Source organism: Amblyomma maculatum, chromosome 3 (genome assembly GCF_055883805.1).
Source record: "Amblyomma maculatum isolate TAMU_Amacu chromosome 3, ASM5588380v1, whole genome shotgun sequence".
In the NCBI taxonomy this organism is placed as follows: Eukaryota; Metazoa; Arthropoda; class Arachnida; order Ixodida; family Ixodidae; genus Amblyomma; species Amblyomma maculatum.
Genome location: NC_139346.1, coordinates 21,291,432 through 21,310,965, shown reverse-complemented (window position 1 = coordinate 21,310,965; position 19,534 = coordinate 21,291,432). Strand labels below are relative to the sequence as shown.

At 49.4% G+C, this 19,534-nt stretch overlaps 1 protein-coding gene across 1 annotated transcript in view; it reads right to left on the bottom strand.

The window, feature by feature from the left end:
* LOC146194323 (testis-specific serine/threonine-protein kinase 1-like) overlaps positions 1-19,534 on the bottom strand; it is a 148,834-nt gene that overhangs the window by 121,555 nt on the left and 7,745 nt on the right. The window contains exon 2 of the mRNA XM_084596044.1: positions 9,206-9,425. Coding sequence (XP_084452170.1) covers positions 9,206-9,425 — 220 coding nt within the window. The remainder of the gene's footprint in view (positions 1-9,205; positions 9,426-19,534) is intronic.

The following is a 19,534-nucleotide window of genomic DNA, read 5'->3' as shown; positions in this document are numbered from 1 at the left end:
GAATTGAACTCCTCTGATGAGGCTGGGACAGGTAGGTCACCGCCGCTTGCGGCGGGGACTAGCCTACCACCAAATTTTTTTTATCTGTTGTAGGCCGTCATTGCACCCGCCACCGCTTCGCCGCAACAACAGCCCGCCACGACGGCTGTTGTTGCGGCGAGTGTCTTTCTCTCCCTCTTCCTTTTCTTTCTTCTCTTCTCTATTTTCTCTTCTGTCGGGAAACGAAGAGGAGGAGGAGGAGGAGGAAAAACTTTATTTAGTCCTATATTATTTGGCGGTTTTTGGACGTCTTCAGAAATGTCTGCTTGTTGTATCCACAAGAGTCTTCTCCGTCGACTTCGTCCACTTTTTTACAATGGTCGGTTGCCCTCAGTCCAGGGCTCCGCTGGCTGCTGCCGCCCGTTGGGCTCGCTGTACCAGACCTTGCTGGTCTTCGCAGCGGTCGCTGGACAGCAGAGTCTCCCATTGCTCCGCACTCGGGTTTCGAATTTTGGGGACCACATCTATGTTTTGACATGCCCATGTGATGTGATATAGTGTTGGTTTTTCATAGCACCACGGATATCTGTCAGCGTATATGGTAGGGTGCATTTTGTTTAGTATGTGTAGGTTTCGGTATGAACCCGTCTGTAATTGTCTCCATATGACAGCTTCCTCTCTGTGCGGTGGGGGATATCGCATTCTTCTTCCTCTATAGTTTTCTAGTATGGCCGAGTATGCCTTGGGTGCTGGCAAAAGTTCCGCGGACCCGTCGGATGCTCGGAAAGTAGTGTATGCTCGAGCTATCCTGTCAGCCTCTTGGTTCCCTGCCACCCCCATGTGCCCCGGTACCCATATAATTTTGTGTCTGGTCTTGTTTTCTTCGTGGTTTTTAAATCTGTCGCTCGCTTCGAGGAGTATACGAAGCGCGTGACGACCAATCCTACCATTCATGAAATTTCGACAGGCTGTTTGAGAATCCGTGAGTATCGTTAGCGACCGCCCAGCTCTATAGCCCTCCGCCACCGCTAGAGAAATGGCTACTTCCTCGGCCTCTGCTGCTGTGCAGTGTCGGATAGAGGCGCTGGTCACTTCGCGTAGAGACGAATTGACCACCGTGGCCACTGCAATTTTGTTCTGTCCTCCTCTCGAGGACGCGTCTGCATACACAGTCGTGTCTTCAGGAGCGTATGTTTTTTAATAAAATTGGCCCTTGCTTCTCTTCTACCTTTTCACTTTCACTCCCATCTTCCTCCCTGCCCTTACAGTGTGGTCGCGGTGTCCACAGAAAACAAGTGAGACAGTTACCGCGCCTTTCCCTTCCTATAAATAAATCAGTTTTTTTTCTCTTCTGTCGGCAGGAAGCAACGGAGGTGGCTCAGCTAGAGCCAGTAGCAGGCCCGCGTGCATTTTCTTTTCCTTCTCCCTACAACGACAACAACAACATACCTAGCATATAAATATATGACATTGCCAGTAGCCTAGTTTCTTCAGACGAAGGCCGGTCCCGCGGCCGAAACGTCAATATATTATTTTCGTCACCACGTCTAAAAATCAGCCCTTTTTTCATATATATATATATATCCAGGAGCCTTGTCAGGAGTGCCTTGCACCGGAACTGGGTCAATACGTATTCTTACTGATTCCTTTGAAGCTTACAAGGAAATCGCTACTCCGGGTTCACAAGATGCAACAGCTATGGCTATACAGCGCCTCCTTAAACGCCACCAACTCGCGACCAGAACTGTCGCTATTCACTGGACCCCAGGTTCTCGGACGAATCAGGGGACAATGCGGCGGCACACGCCGCGGCACACGCCGCGGCTGCCTTGGCAGGTGGGATGTCCACATTTACTTCCCCACCCCCCTTGCTTCATCCTTATTCGGCCTTGGGCGGGCAACTCACCCCTTCTCTTGCCCTTATGCACTATACTTGGACCAGTCTTCGTAGCCTCAGGCAGCATCGCATGCAGGTGGCCACACCAGACCCACCTTTTACGAGAACCCACCTCACCCGAAGTCAAGAAGTAATTTGAATAAGCTCATCGCCCATGCGGCTTACACGCCACGTATTATGGCCCGCTGGTGTCAGTATACGGAAAAAATGATTACGTGGCCCCACTGTACGACTCTAACCTGCGGCGGCATATCTCATTTACTTTGGGATTGCCCTGCTTTTTCTACCGGACGCCCCGAGGTCGAACTCTAGCGCCTGAACTACCGTTCCCTTCTAGAAACTGATGCTAACACACAGATGATATTTGCCAAGTATGGCTCGCTTAGTGGCCTGGTTAGAGCAATGTGATTCGAGTGATGACCTAAACAATGAAGATTATGTCTACTCCCCTTTATCCCCATCCATGGCCATGAGCCTTCCCATTCAATAAAGGACATTAAATCAATCAATCCAGACCGGTAGACCGGTGCAAGCTATTGCTGTCAGTATTGTGGGCCGTCCGTTTAGCGCAGCATGGTCGGTGGGGTACGGTATGGAGCATAGCATTGGTAGTCGATTTAAAACCCCGCTCGTGAGAGGGATTCGCGATGAGGACCTTTGCTCCTCGAAACCGTAGTAAGGGCCACCTTCGGAGGGTTGTGGCGGCCGAACCTGTGGTCGCAGAGGAACGCCATTCGGTCGCGTTGAAGAAAGTGAAGCAACGCGTGAATTGTCTCATGCACAGCAGTGGACGCGGCTCGGAACCTTCCGATAGTGGTCCTTAGCTAACGCTCTTCAATCGAACGCCGAATTGGCGGTGGGCTACATTTTCCTTAAAGCGTCACTTTACTGCTACTATATTCTCCAAGTTCACTCATATGCGCAAGCTAGGTACTCGCACAAGCCAGGTTCATCAGCACCTCGCCACCACAGAGTGTCTATGCTAACTAGAGCTAAAGTGAGCTTTTTAGCTCACCATTCTAAGAGAGCTGAGGGCGCTGCACTTCATTCACCATGGAAGCCCAAGGCATGCAGGGAAGACAAGGCTTCGGATGTGGCTTGGTTACTGCTCTAAGGATTGGATCTTTTCGGTCAGAGCTGTCTGTATAGCTTAATTTTCAAGCGCTCGCCTTCCTGTCTCCTCTCCATCCCTTGTTTTCACTTTAGCGCTGCATCCAGCAAAATATGTCTCATCGCGGTATTCCCCATTTTAGATCCCAAAAGAGCACGCAGAGTTGGAGAAGAATAGAGCGCAGTACAATATTGCCACCTGGTGTCCCAGATGTTTTTAGGTGGCACCTGGAAGAAAAGGACGCCGAAGTTGTCTCGCGTGCTGTGCTCGGAACTTTGCCTGCTGGTTGAGCTTCGTCCCGTCGTCTTAGTCACATCTAGCCCTGTTTTCCGTGACATATTTTGGTGTCGGCGCAGGGTATCGATCCCAGTATATGTCCCGAACTCCTCCGCATACCCAGGATTCAGGTCCTGTGCCAATCGACACTCCTGTTCACCGCGCTAGCCGGAGGAACCTAGGCCGACCACCTGAGCACGGGCCGTTGGAGTTCAACACCGCAGGCGCCCCTCGACTGGCTATGCAAGGAGCTCCAACTTACTACACCCTGCAAAATCCACGACTGCCTCAGCCCTTCCACGGCAGTCAGAGCGAAGACGTCGAAGACTGGCTTATCCAATTTGAACGGGTCGCCTCGTTTAATCAGTGGGACGACGCCGCCAAGCTTCGAAATGTCTTCTTCAGCCTGGAAGATGGCGCTCGTACTTGCTACGAGAACCGAGAAGACGCCCTAACATCATGGCGTGAGTTCTGCCGACGAATTCGTGAGACCTATACCAGCGCGGACCGGCCAGAACGCGCAGAAAGGGCTCTACAGTCTCGTATACAGATGCCAAATGAGACTGTGACCATGTATGTGGAGGACATGACCCGGCTCTTCCGACGTTCTGACCCGGCAATGACCAAAGACAAAAAGGTGTGCCACCTTATGCACGGTATTAAAGAGCAACTGTTCGCTGGCCTCGTGCGTAATCCACCGAGGACTGTTGCTGAGTTTCTTTCGGAAGCTGTCACAATAGAGAGGATGCTCCAGCAGCGGTCTACCACTTACGACAGGCCGGTGGTCGCCGCTTCGGTTGTGGAGCCGTTTCCGGCCTTCGGGGCTACCCCGAACCTACGCGACATCATCCGCTCAGTTGTACGCGAAGAGCTCCAGAAGCTTTTCGGTGCTCCACAGCCGATGGTCGGCTCTGTAGCTAGCATTGTCCGCGAAGAGCTTCAAGCGTTGAAGCCCTCGGTAGCGTCCGCTGATCCACAACCTTTCCCCACGGAGTACCTGCGTCTAACTTATGCAGATATGGCGCGACGCCCTGCCACTGCTTCGGCGCCATTACCGCCACCCGATCAAGGCTCACTGTATTCTGCACACACTGAGCCGTTCGTCGACAACCGACGACCACCCCAGCGGAAGGCGGACCTGTGGCGCGCCCCAAATCGCCAGCGCCTGTGCTTCCATTGCGGGGAGCCAGGTCATCTCTATCGCCATGCACCTATCGACACCTTGGACTTCACGGATTTCCCATCGACATGCGTCGCCCTCCAATAGGCCAAAGACCCCGGGAGATTGAAGACTACTTAGCGCAGCAGCGCATGGCGCCAACTTCTCAGCGGCAGTCACGATCCACGTCCCCACGCTGACCATCGCTGCAGCGCGGGCCATCCTGGACGGCGCAGCGACGCTCGCCAAGTCCCCACCGGGAAAACTAAAGACAGCGACCTCCGGGGGCGAGGCCGCTTGCAATCGACGTGACGAAGACCCCCTGACAAGGAGACCTGTGAGCGATCTGGATTTTACGGCACCGACGACAGTTCCTACGCATGAACATCGACTCTCGCTGGACATACCCGTGCTTCTCGACGGCCATAAGGTTAGCGCATTGGTGTACACTGGCGCGGATTTTTCGATTATAAGCGGGAAGCTAGCAGCGCTTCTAAAAAAAGTCATGACACCATGGTCGGGCACGCAGATTCGCACCGCTGGCGGACATGTCGTAACTCCTAGTGGCCTGTGCACGGCACGAGTTCAAATTCGCAGCTCCACGTTTATTGTAAGCTGCCTCGTTATACCTGACTGCTCCCGTGACGTTATCCTTGGGGTTGATTTTCTCCGGGAGTATGGAGCTATTATCGATCTCCGAAAGCGCACAGTGACATTTTCAACCGAGAAAGCTGCTGATACTGACGTCAAGAATCGCCAACGCCGCGCAGCCCTTCGAGTTTCCGCCGAGAGTGTTTCGATTCCGCCACGCGCCAGTGTTTTTGTGACTGTTACTTGCGACGAACTGCGTGACGGGCATGCGGTCGCGGAAGGCAACCAGTCACTTTTGCTCACCCACGGCATCTGTACAGCGCGCAGCCTCATCCACCTCCGCGACGGCCGGTCTGATCTCCTGGTGACTAACTTCACCAACGAACCCCGGAATCTTTTTCGTGCTACTGCCATCGCGTTTGCTGACTCCTTAGCGGATGTTTCTGAATGTTTTACGATTGGGGCTGTTAGCACTGTGCAGCCCCCACTTGACCGTCTTGATATCAGTCCGGATCTCTCGGACACACAGAATCGTGAGCTACGTGCCCTCCTACTAGAGTTCAGCTCTTGCTTTGCATCCTCATCGAAAGTACGGCAAACGCCTCTCGTGAGGCACCGCATCATTACTCCTGACGACGCCCGCCCTATCCGCCAGCAGCCGTACCGTATCTCAACGACGGAACGTGAAGCGATTCAGACACAAGTTCAGGAGATGCTTTGTGATGGTGTCATACAACCATCCAAAAGCCCGTGGTCATCCCCTGTCGTGCTGGTAAAGAAAAAAGATGGGACCCTTCGCTTCTGTGTCGATTATCGAAAGCTGAATGCCATCACTTAAAAAGACGTCTACCCGCTGCCCCGTATCGACGATTCGCTCGACAAGCTTCGTCGCGCCCAGTACTTCTCCTCCATTGACTTGAAGAGTGGGTACTGGCAGATTGAGGTTGATGAGCGGGACCGCGAAAAAACAGCTTTTGTCACCCCAGATGGACTGTACGAGTTCAAAGTGCTGCCTTTTGGCCTATGTTCAGCGCCGGCAACTTTTCAGCGCATGATGGACACCGTCCTCGCCGGCCTCAAATGGCAAATCTGCTTAGTCTATCTCGACGACGTTGTCGTATTCTCTGAAACCTTTGAAGAACACCTCGAACGCCTGCGCGCAGTATTAGATGCCCTCCGGTCAGCTGACTTGACGCTCAAAACCGAGAAGTGCCACTTTGGCTACAAAGAGTTGAAGTTTCTTGGTCACCTTGTGAGTGCCGCTGGCGTTAGGCCAGACCCCGACAAGACTGCTGCTGTCGCCAAATTTCCCGTTCCTGCAAACAAGAGAAGTTTGAAACGCTTCCTGGGTCTCTGCACGTACTACCGCCGCTTCATTGCCGATTTTTCCAAAGTTGCCGCCCCCCTGACTCGCCTCACGCGCGATGATACACAGTTCGTGTGGGGCGCCGAGCAACAAGAGGCTTTTGCGGAGCTGCGCAGCCGACTGCAAATAAGCCCTGTTCTTGCGCACTTTCATGAAGACGCTGACACCGAAGTCCACACCGACGCCAGCAATATCGGCCTTGGCGCTGTACTCGTTCAACACCAAGCTGGCGTCGAAAAGGTAATAGCGTATGCCAGCCGCACGCTCTCCTGCGCCGAGACAAACTACTCCACTACGGAAAAGGAATGCCTTGCGGTTGTGTGGGCAACCATGAAATTTAGGCCTTACCTCTACGGCTGCCAGTTTAAAGTTGTCACCGATCATGGTTCCTTGTGCTGGCTGGCTAACCTCCGCGACCCATCGGGGCGCCTAGCACGATGGAGTCTTCGCCTCCAAGAATTTGAGTACACCATTGTGTATAAATCTGGCCAGAAGCACGAAGATGCTGACGCGCTGTCGCGCGCACCCGTCGGTTTAGTCGATGAGAGCACGGACGATGAGAGCGGTTTTCTTGGACTGGTGAGTGCTTCAGACATAATGACCCGACAGCCAGCTGACCCGGACCTTCGACCTGTCATTGACCACCTGCAGGGTCGCGCTGCTGATATCCCTCGGCAATTTGCTCGAAACCTGTCTGCTTTCTGTGTCCGGAATGGCGTTCTATACAAACAGAACTCCAGCACTGTTCACCGAGCGTTCCTCCTCGTAGTGCCAGCCGACCTCCGTGCCGACATCCTTTTTGCCTGCCATGATGAGCCCACCTCCGGCCACTTGTGCTTTACACGCGCACTCGCCCGAGTTCGTCAAGCCTATTATTGGCCTCAACTCGCTGACGCCGTTCATCGCTACGTCAGAGGCTGTCGTGAGTTCCAACGTCGAAAGGCGCCACCTCTCAAGCCAGCGGGTTTGCTCCAACCTATTGCGCCTCCCCGAACACCGTTTGACCAAATCGGCATCGACCTTCTGGGCCCATTTCCGCTGACATCGGTCGGTAACAAATGGATTATAGTCGCGACCGACTATCTCACACGGTATGCGGAAACCAAGGCGGTGATGCGTGGCACGTCATCTGAGATCGCCCACTTTTTTATGCAGCAGATCGTGTTGCGCCATGGCGCACCATCCCAAGTAATCACCGATCGAGGCACGGCGTTTACGGCACAACTTATGCACGACGTATTTGAGCTTAGTCACACGAGCCATCGCAAAACCACTGCTTATCACCCACAGACGAATGGCCTCACGGAGAGACTCAATAAAACGATCGCCGACATGATTGCCATGTACATAGACTCCCAGCACAAGACCTGGGACGAGATTCTCCCGTACGTCACATATGCCTACAACACTGCCATCCAAGAGACTACGCGTTTTACGCCATTTCGCCTGCTCAATGGACGCGACGTTCAGACGATGTTAGATGCCATGCTTCCGTGCTGTACGGATAATCCTCTCATCCCAGACGCTGAGCAGTTTGCTCAGCGCGCCGAGGAAGCACGTCAACTTGCCCGCATCCACATTCAGCAACAGCAGGGAAAGGATACGCGTCGCTACAACCTCCGTCATCGACACGTCACATACCAACCAGGAGAGCAAGTTTGGGTGTGGACACCGGTGCGCCGGCCCGGCTTGTCTGAAAAACTGATGTCGCGATACTTTGGACCTTACAAGGTTCTGCGCCGTGTCACAGAAGTGACATACGAAGTCCTTCCAGCGGGTACTGTGCAGACCTCGCGTCGGCAACCACGCTCCGAGGTGGTGCACGTTGTCCGCATGAAACCGTATTTCACGCAGTAATGTGCGGTGTACTATAATGCACTCGTTTAGTTGTGTAGGGCACCGCCTCTGTTTTATATTCGTTTTCTGCACTGACTTGCATCGCCCATCGCTCGCGCCCAGTCTGTGCTTTCGTTTTTTTAGGAGGGGGAGTAATGCCACCTGGTGTCCCAGATGTTTTTAGGTGGCACCTGGAAGAAAAGGACGCCGAAGTTGTCTCGCGTGCTGTGCGCGGAACTTTGCCTGCCGGTTGAGCTTCGTCCCGTCGTCTTAGTCACATCTAGCCCTGTTGTCCGTGACAATATAGTACGAACAAGAAAGACGATTGAACCAACAAGCCGGCCACTGCGTATTACGCAAAGCTATAGCGCTGAGACTTGGGAGCTTGCTGTGTAATCTCAATTTCATATCCTTGGGAAAGGCCGACTTTGATCCTAAATTCTCACTCTGCTTTATCTGTGTTCAAAATTTAAGTAACAAGTGTTATCTTGGGTAAATAACTCCAGTCTTTTGTCTATACGCGCTACGGTAACTGACAAACCCATATCTCCTGATATCGATATCGCCACCCAGGACAGAAAGCATGTGTCAATTAAAAAGCGGCCACGCTGGGGATCGTACACCGCTCCTGACGTATACGAGGTAACTGCCTCTAAGCCTGGGCAGCTTTTGTTCACTCATTCATTGTCTATACCATATATTTCAAGCAGCAGTTTTTAACCTCATGCGCGAAAGTGGACGCTTTATGTCTCTCAAAAAGAACTACTACTTCAGCAATGTTCGTCCCAAACGAGGTTCTGGTCGTTGGCGGCTAAACAGGCGCCGCGACAAGGCCATTGTCAATAACCCCTTGCCACAAACTGGTTACTGATGCTAGCAATGGAAGTTTCGGTGCGCTCCACCTCCACCCGGTTCGCACTAGTCGTCGTGGCACCGGGCATTCAAGTGCAAAGACAACGTCATGTCCGGAGGCCAGTGCGCGCAACGCACCAGTATCTTTTCCAGCAGGTCCCCGCCGCAGGCCATCTCCATGATGATGAACACTTTACTCGGTTCCTCGATGATGGTGAATATCTGCGTGATGTGCGGGTGCCTCGTCGAGCCGAGGATTTTGAGCTCACGGGGAAGGAACTTGACGCGATAGATCATGGAGGACTTCTCCTTGGAGATTATCTTGCATGCGTACGTGGCGCCCTCCTTGGACACGAGCCTGCGTGACACAGGAGCATTTCGTTTTACGTATGTTGCCACACCTCCCCCTTGAGCACATACAACGTGAACAGCGTAATTTTCTACAGATAGTAAAAGTGATTACGCGAGTTGTAATGACGAAGCACTCTAAGACAACAAAATGGACAAGCCTGCATTTGTTCTATCGACGCGTTGCCTTAAACCCGCTTGTTGAAGCCACAAGATCATGTTAAACTGTGAAGAGAGCGCATGTAAGGCGACTCTAGGTTGTAAAAGGTTTGTATCTAATTTCAATGTTAGCGTTTTTACATGAAAAATAAGGCGTCTTCGCTTAATTTCTACACGCTCTCGTAGGACACCATCGAACAATGTGCAATGCAGGACTACGTCCTCTCCCATGAAATCAGTCCAATGCCAGCTGCAGCCGCCTTATCTCTGCAAAATTTTCTAATTTGCTGCCCATCATGCACCTTTTGTGGCAATCGGTTATCGTGCTTTCGCATCATGTGCCCTGCCTACGCTCTTTCGTCTTGATATATATTAACTACGACTTGATTTATTCACTTGTGTTCCCCGACTAATTCTATTCTTTTTGTATACATTAACGTTACCCTTTTCACTTACCTTACCTTGGCGCTCTTTCAGATAAGAAAAAGACGACACTCTAGATGAGTAAGACAGGACAGGACGCCCGCCATGTAACCTCGCCTTTTACTGCCTACTTTCTTGCGCTAAAGTACTCTGAGAATGGACGAAATAGCCCCAAAATACCTTTTGAACTTACCAGAGCCCCTTCCATTGCGTCCGGTTCGGTTCATCACGACTTAAACTACGGCTACTCAATACGTCTTGAGGGAAACCGGCCCCCCGTGAAGTCCCTGCGCTTCGCCCAAAATATACGAGGCACAGCTCTGAACAAAAACGTGCCCCATAAAGTTGAAAATACCTAATTAATGCCAAAGCATGGATTCTATTGCTATGTCCTGTTGGCAAAAAGTGCCCGAAAACCCAGAAGACAAAAATTATCGGCACGAAAACGTCACCCCGTATAGATAAATGTGTAATATGTAGTGAGCTTAACCAAGTGTCATTAGCTCATTGCATCCATTTAATGAACTGAATGTTGTGTTCGAAGCAGCGTCTTCTCTGAATGCATTGGTGAAAAACAGTAATAGTGTAAAATATTACTTACTGCGTAAAACATACTGTCTTCAGAATGAAAAACATAGTTATTTACTTAAACGCTAGTGTAAACCTAAGTATTCAATTTATGTATTATGCTGTTATCAGTGGGATGGATAGAAAACTGCAGCGTACAAGGAATTGCAATATGTAATTGAATAAATTAATTGACTATTTAGAAACAATGCATAATTATTCAATTCTCAATCGTTCCACATTAGCGTTACACGACCACGTCATGTGGCAGTCAAGTTGCACGAGTATGTCACGTAACTATGAGAGTATCACGTGACAAAGTCATGTGACAGTCAAGTTACACAAAAATGTCACGTGACTATGACGGTACTTGCCAGTCTAGTCGCATGAGAAAGTGACCTGGTTAAGAGAACGCCACGCAACAGGAGCGACGGCGTACCGTATAATCCCACACTTGCAGGAGCACTGCAGCACTGTGAACGCACATCAAGAAAAGGAAACTTGCATTAAGCGGCAAGGGCCCTGTCCTTGCTAGCAAAAGCTATACAAGGGACGCATAATGTACCGTGTGCAGCAGCAACGCTCAGGCTTTCGCATTTCTCCAGTGTAGATTCTACAGTGCTCTCGGAAGTTTTGCGTGGCGTCCCTCACTCTTCGCCACTTCCCAGTGATACAGCACAAGGTGCTCGAACCTTCACGTAGCACGACCTGCTTTGAGTAATAGTTTGCCCCAACTAGTTTATTAACGCGATTCCGTACTTCTGCGCCGCACGAGCACGGGATTTCTGGTCCCGCTTCAAATGTACGCCAAAGACTTTCAAGATCATTCTGGGGAATGAACGAATTCGTTTTTTATTGCACACTACCTGATACTGGGTGAAAGTCGCGAGCATGAAAATATTTTATGCAAGAACCTTTAAAGCTACGAATAGATCCTTTAAAGCTACGTATAACGCATTGTCGTTTTATTACCTGTAGCGCGGCAGGTATTATGACGTAATAAGTCACGGCTTGGTAAACGATTTAGAGCCTCAAGTGTCATTTAGATGCCTGATACTGCTGGCACAGAATCCTCGTGGTAAGCGCATTCATGCTAACAAGATAGGTGTCGATCTCGGCAATATACAGCAGTATACGTACTGCCGACATAGAGGTAAAACAAGCTTCGCGTCAAAGCAAGTGGTAGCCGACCCTGTGGAATTCCTCTACTCCCTCTCTTACCTTCAACTGAACCTACCTATTTTGCATCGATATATGTATCCTCATTACGGACATTCGCAATAAACATCTACGGGTAGCGATCTCGGCACTAGCACCACGCGAAAGGTGGGTGGATGGGCGGGTGGGCGGATGGATGGATGGATGGATGGACGGACGGACGGACGGACGGACGGACGGACGGACGGACGGATGGACGGATGGATGGATGGATGGATGGATGGATGGATGGATGGATGGATGGATGGATGGATGGATGGATGGATGGATGGATGGATGGATGGATGGATAGGTGGGTGGGTGGGTGGGTGGGTGGGTGGATGGATGGATGGATGGATGGATGGATGGATGGATGGATGGATGGATGGATGGATGGATGGACGGACGGACGGATGGATGGATGGATGCATGGATGGATGGATGGATGGATCGATGGATGGATGGATTGATGGAATATAGGAGCGTCCTGTTTGAAACGGATGGTAGCAGTAGCTATCATGCTCATTTTTCTCGCTATATTTTAATTATTGATTTATATTGGTTAACTAAACCATCATTTTGTTTATTAAATTTTTGTTTCTACATTACTAACATTATGTCACTTCTCTGCATTTAAGCCACCAGTCTTCCAGTCGTTTTTTGCTAGTTTCCACCGCCGGTTTATTCACCCGGCCACTGGTATCTCTAAAACCCAGAGCTTCAGGAACAGTGATTGCGCTTGCATCAACTTCCGGATGGATACCATTACATTCGAGTATAATATGGTCAATTGTTTCACTGGAGTTACCATATACAGCACATGCGTCATCTCCACTGTTAAATTTCTTTTTGTAGCCGCGTGTTTAAGGCACCCTGATCTAGCTTCAAAACGTAGGGCACTTCCTCTTGAGTTATCAAAGAAATCTTCCTTCCTTATCTTCATTTTCCACTTTCGGTATAATTCCACACTCTGTTTCTTTTCCATCGAATTTATCTAATTTTTACCTTCTGTGTTTTTCAGCTGTTGCTTAATGCTCTTTATTTCTCCGTCCTTGTGACTAGCATACTTACTAGTTTGTTTCCTAGTTCTTTTCCTCCATTGTGAGTCAACTCGTTTTTCTCGAGAGTAAGCGCCGTCTGTCGGGCGCGCACGGCCCGGAGACTGCGGATTGCGCGGGCGCGTTTTGGTGAGCAAGCGTTCTTCAATTATGTCGTTAATGCGGTCTACTATTTATGCATGTAAGTGCATGCACAGAGAGTACTTCAGCAGTTTGAAGCGGACTGTCCCCTCGTTTACGCGATGTCCGAGTGGAGTCTACCATGCGGGTTACGAATTGGAAATAACCGTTTATTAGCAGTAATGCGCCGGCGTTTTTTATTTTTTGTTTTTGGCTGGCCTTCACATGTGATAAATGCTCATGTTTTGTTTTCTACTTTTTGATTTTGTGCATGAGGATGCATAATTTTTTACTTTCTTATTGTGACTGCATCGGTGAACTTTGTGCTGAAGGTTGCTTAGGCAAAACGCTTACGTTTGCAGTCATCAGTGGTTCGTCTTTGGCTTTTTTTTTTACTGTTTCCTTACGGGAATATAGTCATGACCCCCAGCAATAAAATTGTTATTTCTGTATTTCAGATAGAAGTCGGCTTGGAAAACTGTTGAGCGCAGTTAGTATCTGCCTGAGACGCAATAAATAAGCACATTTCATTACAGGCTGTGACGTTGGCCCCAACTGCTGCGCAGCGGTTTCACATATACCAATATCTCCGAAAAAAGAATTACTCGTCTTCTGGCCGCAGAAGTCGCGAGATCTCTTTACTCTCTTAGTATTCAAGGTTTATTACGAATACAGAAATGGTGTTGTGCCCCACAGCGGTGATTCAATGGTTAGGACTCTTGATTACTTTGCCCGAAGACATAGGTTCGACCACGGCTGCGACTGCCACGCTTCGATGAAGGTGAAGCGGAAGACGCCCGCGTTGTGTGTAATGTCAGCGCGCGTTAAAGAGCCCTAGCTGGTCAAAATTTCCGGAAAACTCCACTACGGCATGCATCATAGCCGATGCCATTTTGAGATGCTAAACTTCATATACTATTTGCTGAGTTACGCGCGAGCTAGCATTCTTTTGCTCTGTCTTTCTTTGGCATGTACTTACGCCTACGTACGTGCAGGATTTATAAAGGCGTATCATGCGTGACATGCTGGCGCAGTAGTTTAATAGGCACTATATAGGTATGCCAGATATATAAAATGATCGTATGCGGCGTTGTTTATAAATAATCAGCAACTGAACTTACCCGCTATTAGCTTGGTACCGCAGCTGAGCACAAAGCGATAATTTTTAATGTGACTTACACACCAACCCAAGCCCAATTGGTGAGGTTCGCTTTGGCTGGCAGGAAGCATGAATAGAGTTTTGGAACTGGCAAGATTTATATATGAGCCGTGTACATACGAGTAATAGCTGCAGTTGTTTAAAAACGTTTTTTTCGGCTGCAGGGTACCGGAACAGCCGCATTAGCGTGGCTGCGTATGAGTACCAACACAATAAACGTGAATGGAAAACAATCTCGTATTAACACGTCGATTTTAACACTACGACAACGCCAATAAGCTCGCTCCTGCACAATCGGGCGGTGAAATATCTGGCAATATTCTATAGTGCCCGAAAACGAGCTATTTGTGTCTATCGTGCGGGCGCGACCGCTGAGATTTCCAGCCCCGCGGTCCCCAAGGAAACGCTCGCGCGGCGCCGCGCCACTCGGCACGTTTTTGAAGCGAAAGGCTTCACTAGGCTAGTCAACTCTGAGTCTCGCGTGTGCTCCGTCTTAGAAAAAGCCACAGCTGCGCATGCACAAACAACGTGACGTCACAGAAGAGACGCAGCTGGCCGAAGCCGCCGCTGCCACCGCAATCCCCGCCGCGACTCCACCGGTTGACCTTCAGCCGGTGCCGAGCGCTTTCAACGGGCTGTGTTTATTTCTATACAGAAGTGATGATGGTGGTGAAATCAGAATAAAGTTTAATCTTACGTGATGTACGGCTGCAATCAATGTTTCACCGTGATGATAAGCCATGAAATATCTATAAGGTGCAACCGTGAACAACAAGGTAAGCCACAACTGCGCCAAGGAACCGCAAGCTAAGCCATGGCATCGCTTTTAGCTTCTGGGGCCTAATTCCATACGGGGAGAGTCACAAACCAGTCGCTCACAATGCCCTGCTCCTATTGGTCGGCCCTGAGCGGCAGACGTATTGAATTTTGGGTCACTTCGCCGGTGAGTGCATTTTACGTCACGAACACGCCTAAAGTGGTGACGTTGAACACGCGCTGAATTGGGACAAACTGTGAACGCAGCGGAGCAAGTGCGAACCTCTCACAAAGTTTGAGCGAAAACGGTGGCTGTTTACCTCGAGAAACGCCGCCTGAGACGCGGCGTCGACGCGATCTACGACGAAGGACGGCACACGAAGACTCGTTTGATTTGCCGGACGAGCTGTCCGACGCTGTACAACTCGGTAACTGGCTGAGAGGGGAGTAGCTGTGGGATGATTGTCGACAAACTCGGCAATGAACGGAGACTTGCTGGCGAATGCGTCGTCACTGTGCGCGCCGCGTTTTTTTTTTTTTTTTTTTTTTTTGCTTTTTTTGCTACTGGAGGCTTCCAATTTTCGTTCGGGTCGTAATACCGTTGGCATCCCACCCACCGCCGCCGGTCAGCCAGTGCGTACATCGGTAGCGGAAGCCATCGAGCGGCATGCTGATTGCCGTCAAGGCGCCGTGGGGCGACACTAGCAAGTCTCAAGGCAAGGGGATCAACGTTGTGAAAATCGCAAAAGTGAGTAGACTCCGGCGTCTTTTTTTTTTTTTTAATGCGTGTGTCTGGCTACGAATTCTGAAGGTCACAGTAAGGTTGTGCTGTGCCTGTTTTCCCTCAGATCTGCGACGACTACATGCGCATTCTGCAGGCCGAGGACCCCGCTGCCTCGAATCTTCTTACCATGTACGACGTGCGTTCGTCTGGCGGTACTCTTGCACGGTGGACGTAGACGTGCAGAACGCCTTCGAGTTTTCCTGTGCAATTTTAAAAAGCCCTCTCGGTCATCGAACGACCTAGATTATATTTACTGAGCCTAATATCAGAGCAGCAACAGTAGCTTTGTTTTGGTTTATGGTGTTTAACATCCCAAAGGGACTCGGGCTATGAGAGACGCCATAGAGAATGACTCCGGAAATTACTACCGACTAAGGCTCTTTTCGACGTGCACTGACAACGCGCGGCACATGCTCGTCTTGCATTTCTCCTCCATCTAAAAGCGGCTGCCACAGTCGGGATTCGATCCCGCATCCCTGAGCAACAAGTCGAGCGCCGTAACCACTGCACTACTATGCACAACCGGGCAGTAGATATTGTGTTTATATCTATTGCATTTGCTGCCTTAGAAACCGTGATGCTTGTGTTATGAAAACAATCAACACATTGTTTATGTTAATGTAACGCTACAGGGCTGTCCTTACAACGGTGCCTAAGCATTATCACGAGTTGTCGGAATGATGTTTAGCAAAGACAGGCTGTGCGCTACTTAGTATGGATCTTCAGTTGTATAATACATGTTATGCTAGGCTCGCCTGAAGGTGGGCCTAGGTGGATGTAATTTGTATTGTTTGCTATGCAGGGAACAGTGCACTACCCACTGGAGTCACAGCGGCTTACACGAGTGCGAAGTCATCCCAGCTCCAACTCGCTTTCCCTTCCTTCCTATCGCCTTGCAGCCTGATGCAGTTGGCTGTGTTCACTTGTTATGTGTTAAACATGCTTAAATTGGCAGTAAATATTTGCGATACTGGGGTCGGAAAATATCATTTCAGGAGGAGGGCCTGCAGCCCATGAGTGCGGGTGACGGTAGTAGGGTTGTTTTGATGCACTGAATATAGCCAAACATTTCTTTACTACCAAGCATATTCATTACACATAATTTTATTTCCTGGCCACGGCATTTTACTCGAGTATTTTTTATTGCAAAAGAGGTAGAATAATAAATACAAACACACTTTACCTCTATACCTTCATGAACAGCGATCGTAGAGCATTTTCATGTGTAAGACAGAATGAATTACTGGGCTCGAAGTGCCTATTCTTTTTCATACTGTAGCTACCTGACTACAAAACATTTCGCGTGTATAATATGCTTACATATCAGAAGTGACAATACCAGCAGGGTGGTATGCGACTGGAGATGTTGAGCAGTGTGAACTGCTGTAGCAGCTGCAAGGAGACTTGTGCACAACTGAGTGCATAACAAATACTGCAGACTGGGTGCGACAATGATTGCTGAATTAATCGAATATCTTCGCAGACTGAAAAATAAGTGTTAATATCACAGATGCATTGTTGAGGCGATATGTCAATAGTGTTTATTGCGTAATACATGCAACTATGACTGCATGTGGCCACACATGTGAAAACAAAGTGATTTCTTTCTCTGTGGACGAACCAAACGGAGCATAAACATCACAGCTTATCTGCCTCTTACCCATGCTAAACAACCAACATCAGCAACTGAATGTGAACGGCACGGAGAACGGAATATAAAAACACGAGTCCGATATGAGCAGCGTTCACTGTATGCACGAGGAGTCCGTGGTTGCGGGTCCTCATGTTGGCTTTCGTTTCTCGTTCTGCACACAAGCGGCTGATAGCTCTTGCATAGCATCTACCTTACTGCCAGCTTTCCTCTGTTGGTAGCATTCATGGTCGCACATTCTAGAGATCGCCGATCGCATACCTCCCACGCGTGGCTCTTGTCATAGATAGCAAGCACCGATGAACATGAGCAATTTGTCTTTGCCGATTTTCGTGCCCAGCGCTTCTACAAAGTTGATCACTGCAGGCCTGTAGCCTTTACTGCCTTCAGATGGTTTTTCGGCTATTGACGCCATCCACACGGGAGCTCAATTTTAGACGGCGTGTGAGAAGCAGCAAATTGCCGGGAAATCAGCTGTTTCTTCGGAAGCCGCCATGTGTACGCTTTGAAGTCGTCAGCGTGCCCTTGCGGCAGCGTAGGTTACTGAAGGGAAGTTTAAATTGCAAAAGTAAGAACGCTCCTAGTTCTGCTTAATGGTATTGGTTTTAAAAATAGTTTCTTGCAAGGGTAAAAATGTGTTCATTCTTTTTCTGCATATTTACTGCACATTTCACAAAACAATTTGGAGACGGTCCCTTCATAGACCTTGGTCCCTTGTTGAGCTCGGCCATGGTTTTTTCAATGATGTGTAGCAACAGCGTTGGCCACGGAACGGACGCTTCAGGGGTGGAGCCATGCTACAAGTCACTGGTAATTGGACGATTTTGTAATCCGTCACTGTATACCGTCTTAAGGTCATGCCGTAACCGCGTCAATTTGATTTCATGCTCACAAACTTCTGAGTGAAATTGTGAGCGGTACGTAATTCTGCCCCTTATATCCAGATCCAGACTTAACCAAGCAAAGGACGTCACGTACTCGTTACGTATTTTTGACGCCTTTTTCCCTTAGGTATGCTTTATTATACTTCCTATGATTATTTAACAGCCTGTACATACTTCCTGGTCACTCATACTCGTTCCTTTATTTTATTTATTTTCGTTTGGCTCTTTCATGTCATGTTCTGGTTTTATGACGTCACGCACTGACTTCACATCCGACGTCGACCTCATTACGTCCTACTCCGACGTACTCATAGGAAACATACCACGCACTTTGGACGTCGACATTACGCCGTTTCGCTATTTCGACGTCTAACTGAAGTAATTCACTCTAATTAGTCAACTAATGAATCCAAACGCACCAGTGGTTTTCCCTCGCAACATTGTTTCTTCCTCTATGAATGAATGAATGATGAATGAAGGAAAGAATGAATGCTCGTGCTTAGTTCCGTTGCCTTTTACTATCCAGAGCTTCGAATATTATTGTTATCATTTATGAGGGCAAGAAAGCATTCAACTTCGCTCACGCTCCAAGCCGCGCCGAAAGATTTGTGATCCCAGAATTCCCTATAACTCTATCGACTACAGATATTCGTTTTTTCCTATCTCTCCTCATTTCAACACAATCCTGCCGACAACGTTCTGATAAACTCCTCAAACATACCGACTTCATGCTTACACATAACAAATATTTGGACGACGTTCAAGCCTTACCTTAGGAGTAGACGCGACAGCGCCTCTAACACCACATCTTCATTCCACGAATTTATGGCGTTTATAAATTGTACATTGGCTTAATAAAAGATCACCGGCGGCTGCGTTTCGATGAAGACGAAGCGAAGTGGCGTCCGTGTGCTGTGCGATGTCAGTGAACGTAGATCCCCACGTGGTTGTTGTTGTTGTGGCTGTAGGAAGAAGGAAAAGAAAACGCGTGGGCCTGCTACAGGCTCTGTTGCTGAGCCACCTCTGCTGCCGGATTTAAACTGATTTATTTATAGGAAGGGAAAGGCGCGGTAACTGTCTCACTTGTTTTCTGTGTACGCCGCAACCGCGCCGTAAGGGAAGGGAGGAAGGTGGAAATGAAAGTGGAAAGAGAGAAAGAGGAGCCGTAGTGGAGGGCTACGGAGTAATTTCGACCACCTGGGGATCTTTAGCGTGCGCTGACATCGCACAGCACACGGACGCCACTTCGTTTCGCCTCCATCGAAACGCAGTCGCCGCGGTCGGGTTCGAACCCGACATATGGGAATACTATGGGAATGCGCCAGCAATCCCTCTCCAAAGACATTCTTGCCAGTTCCTTC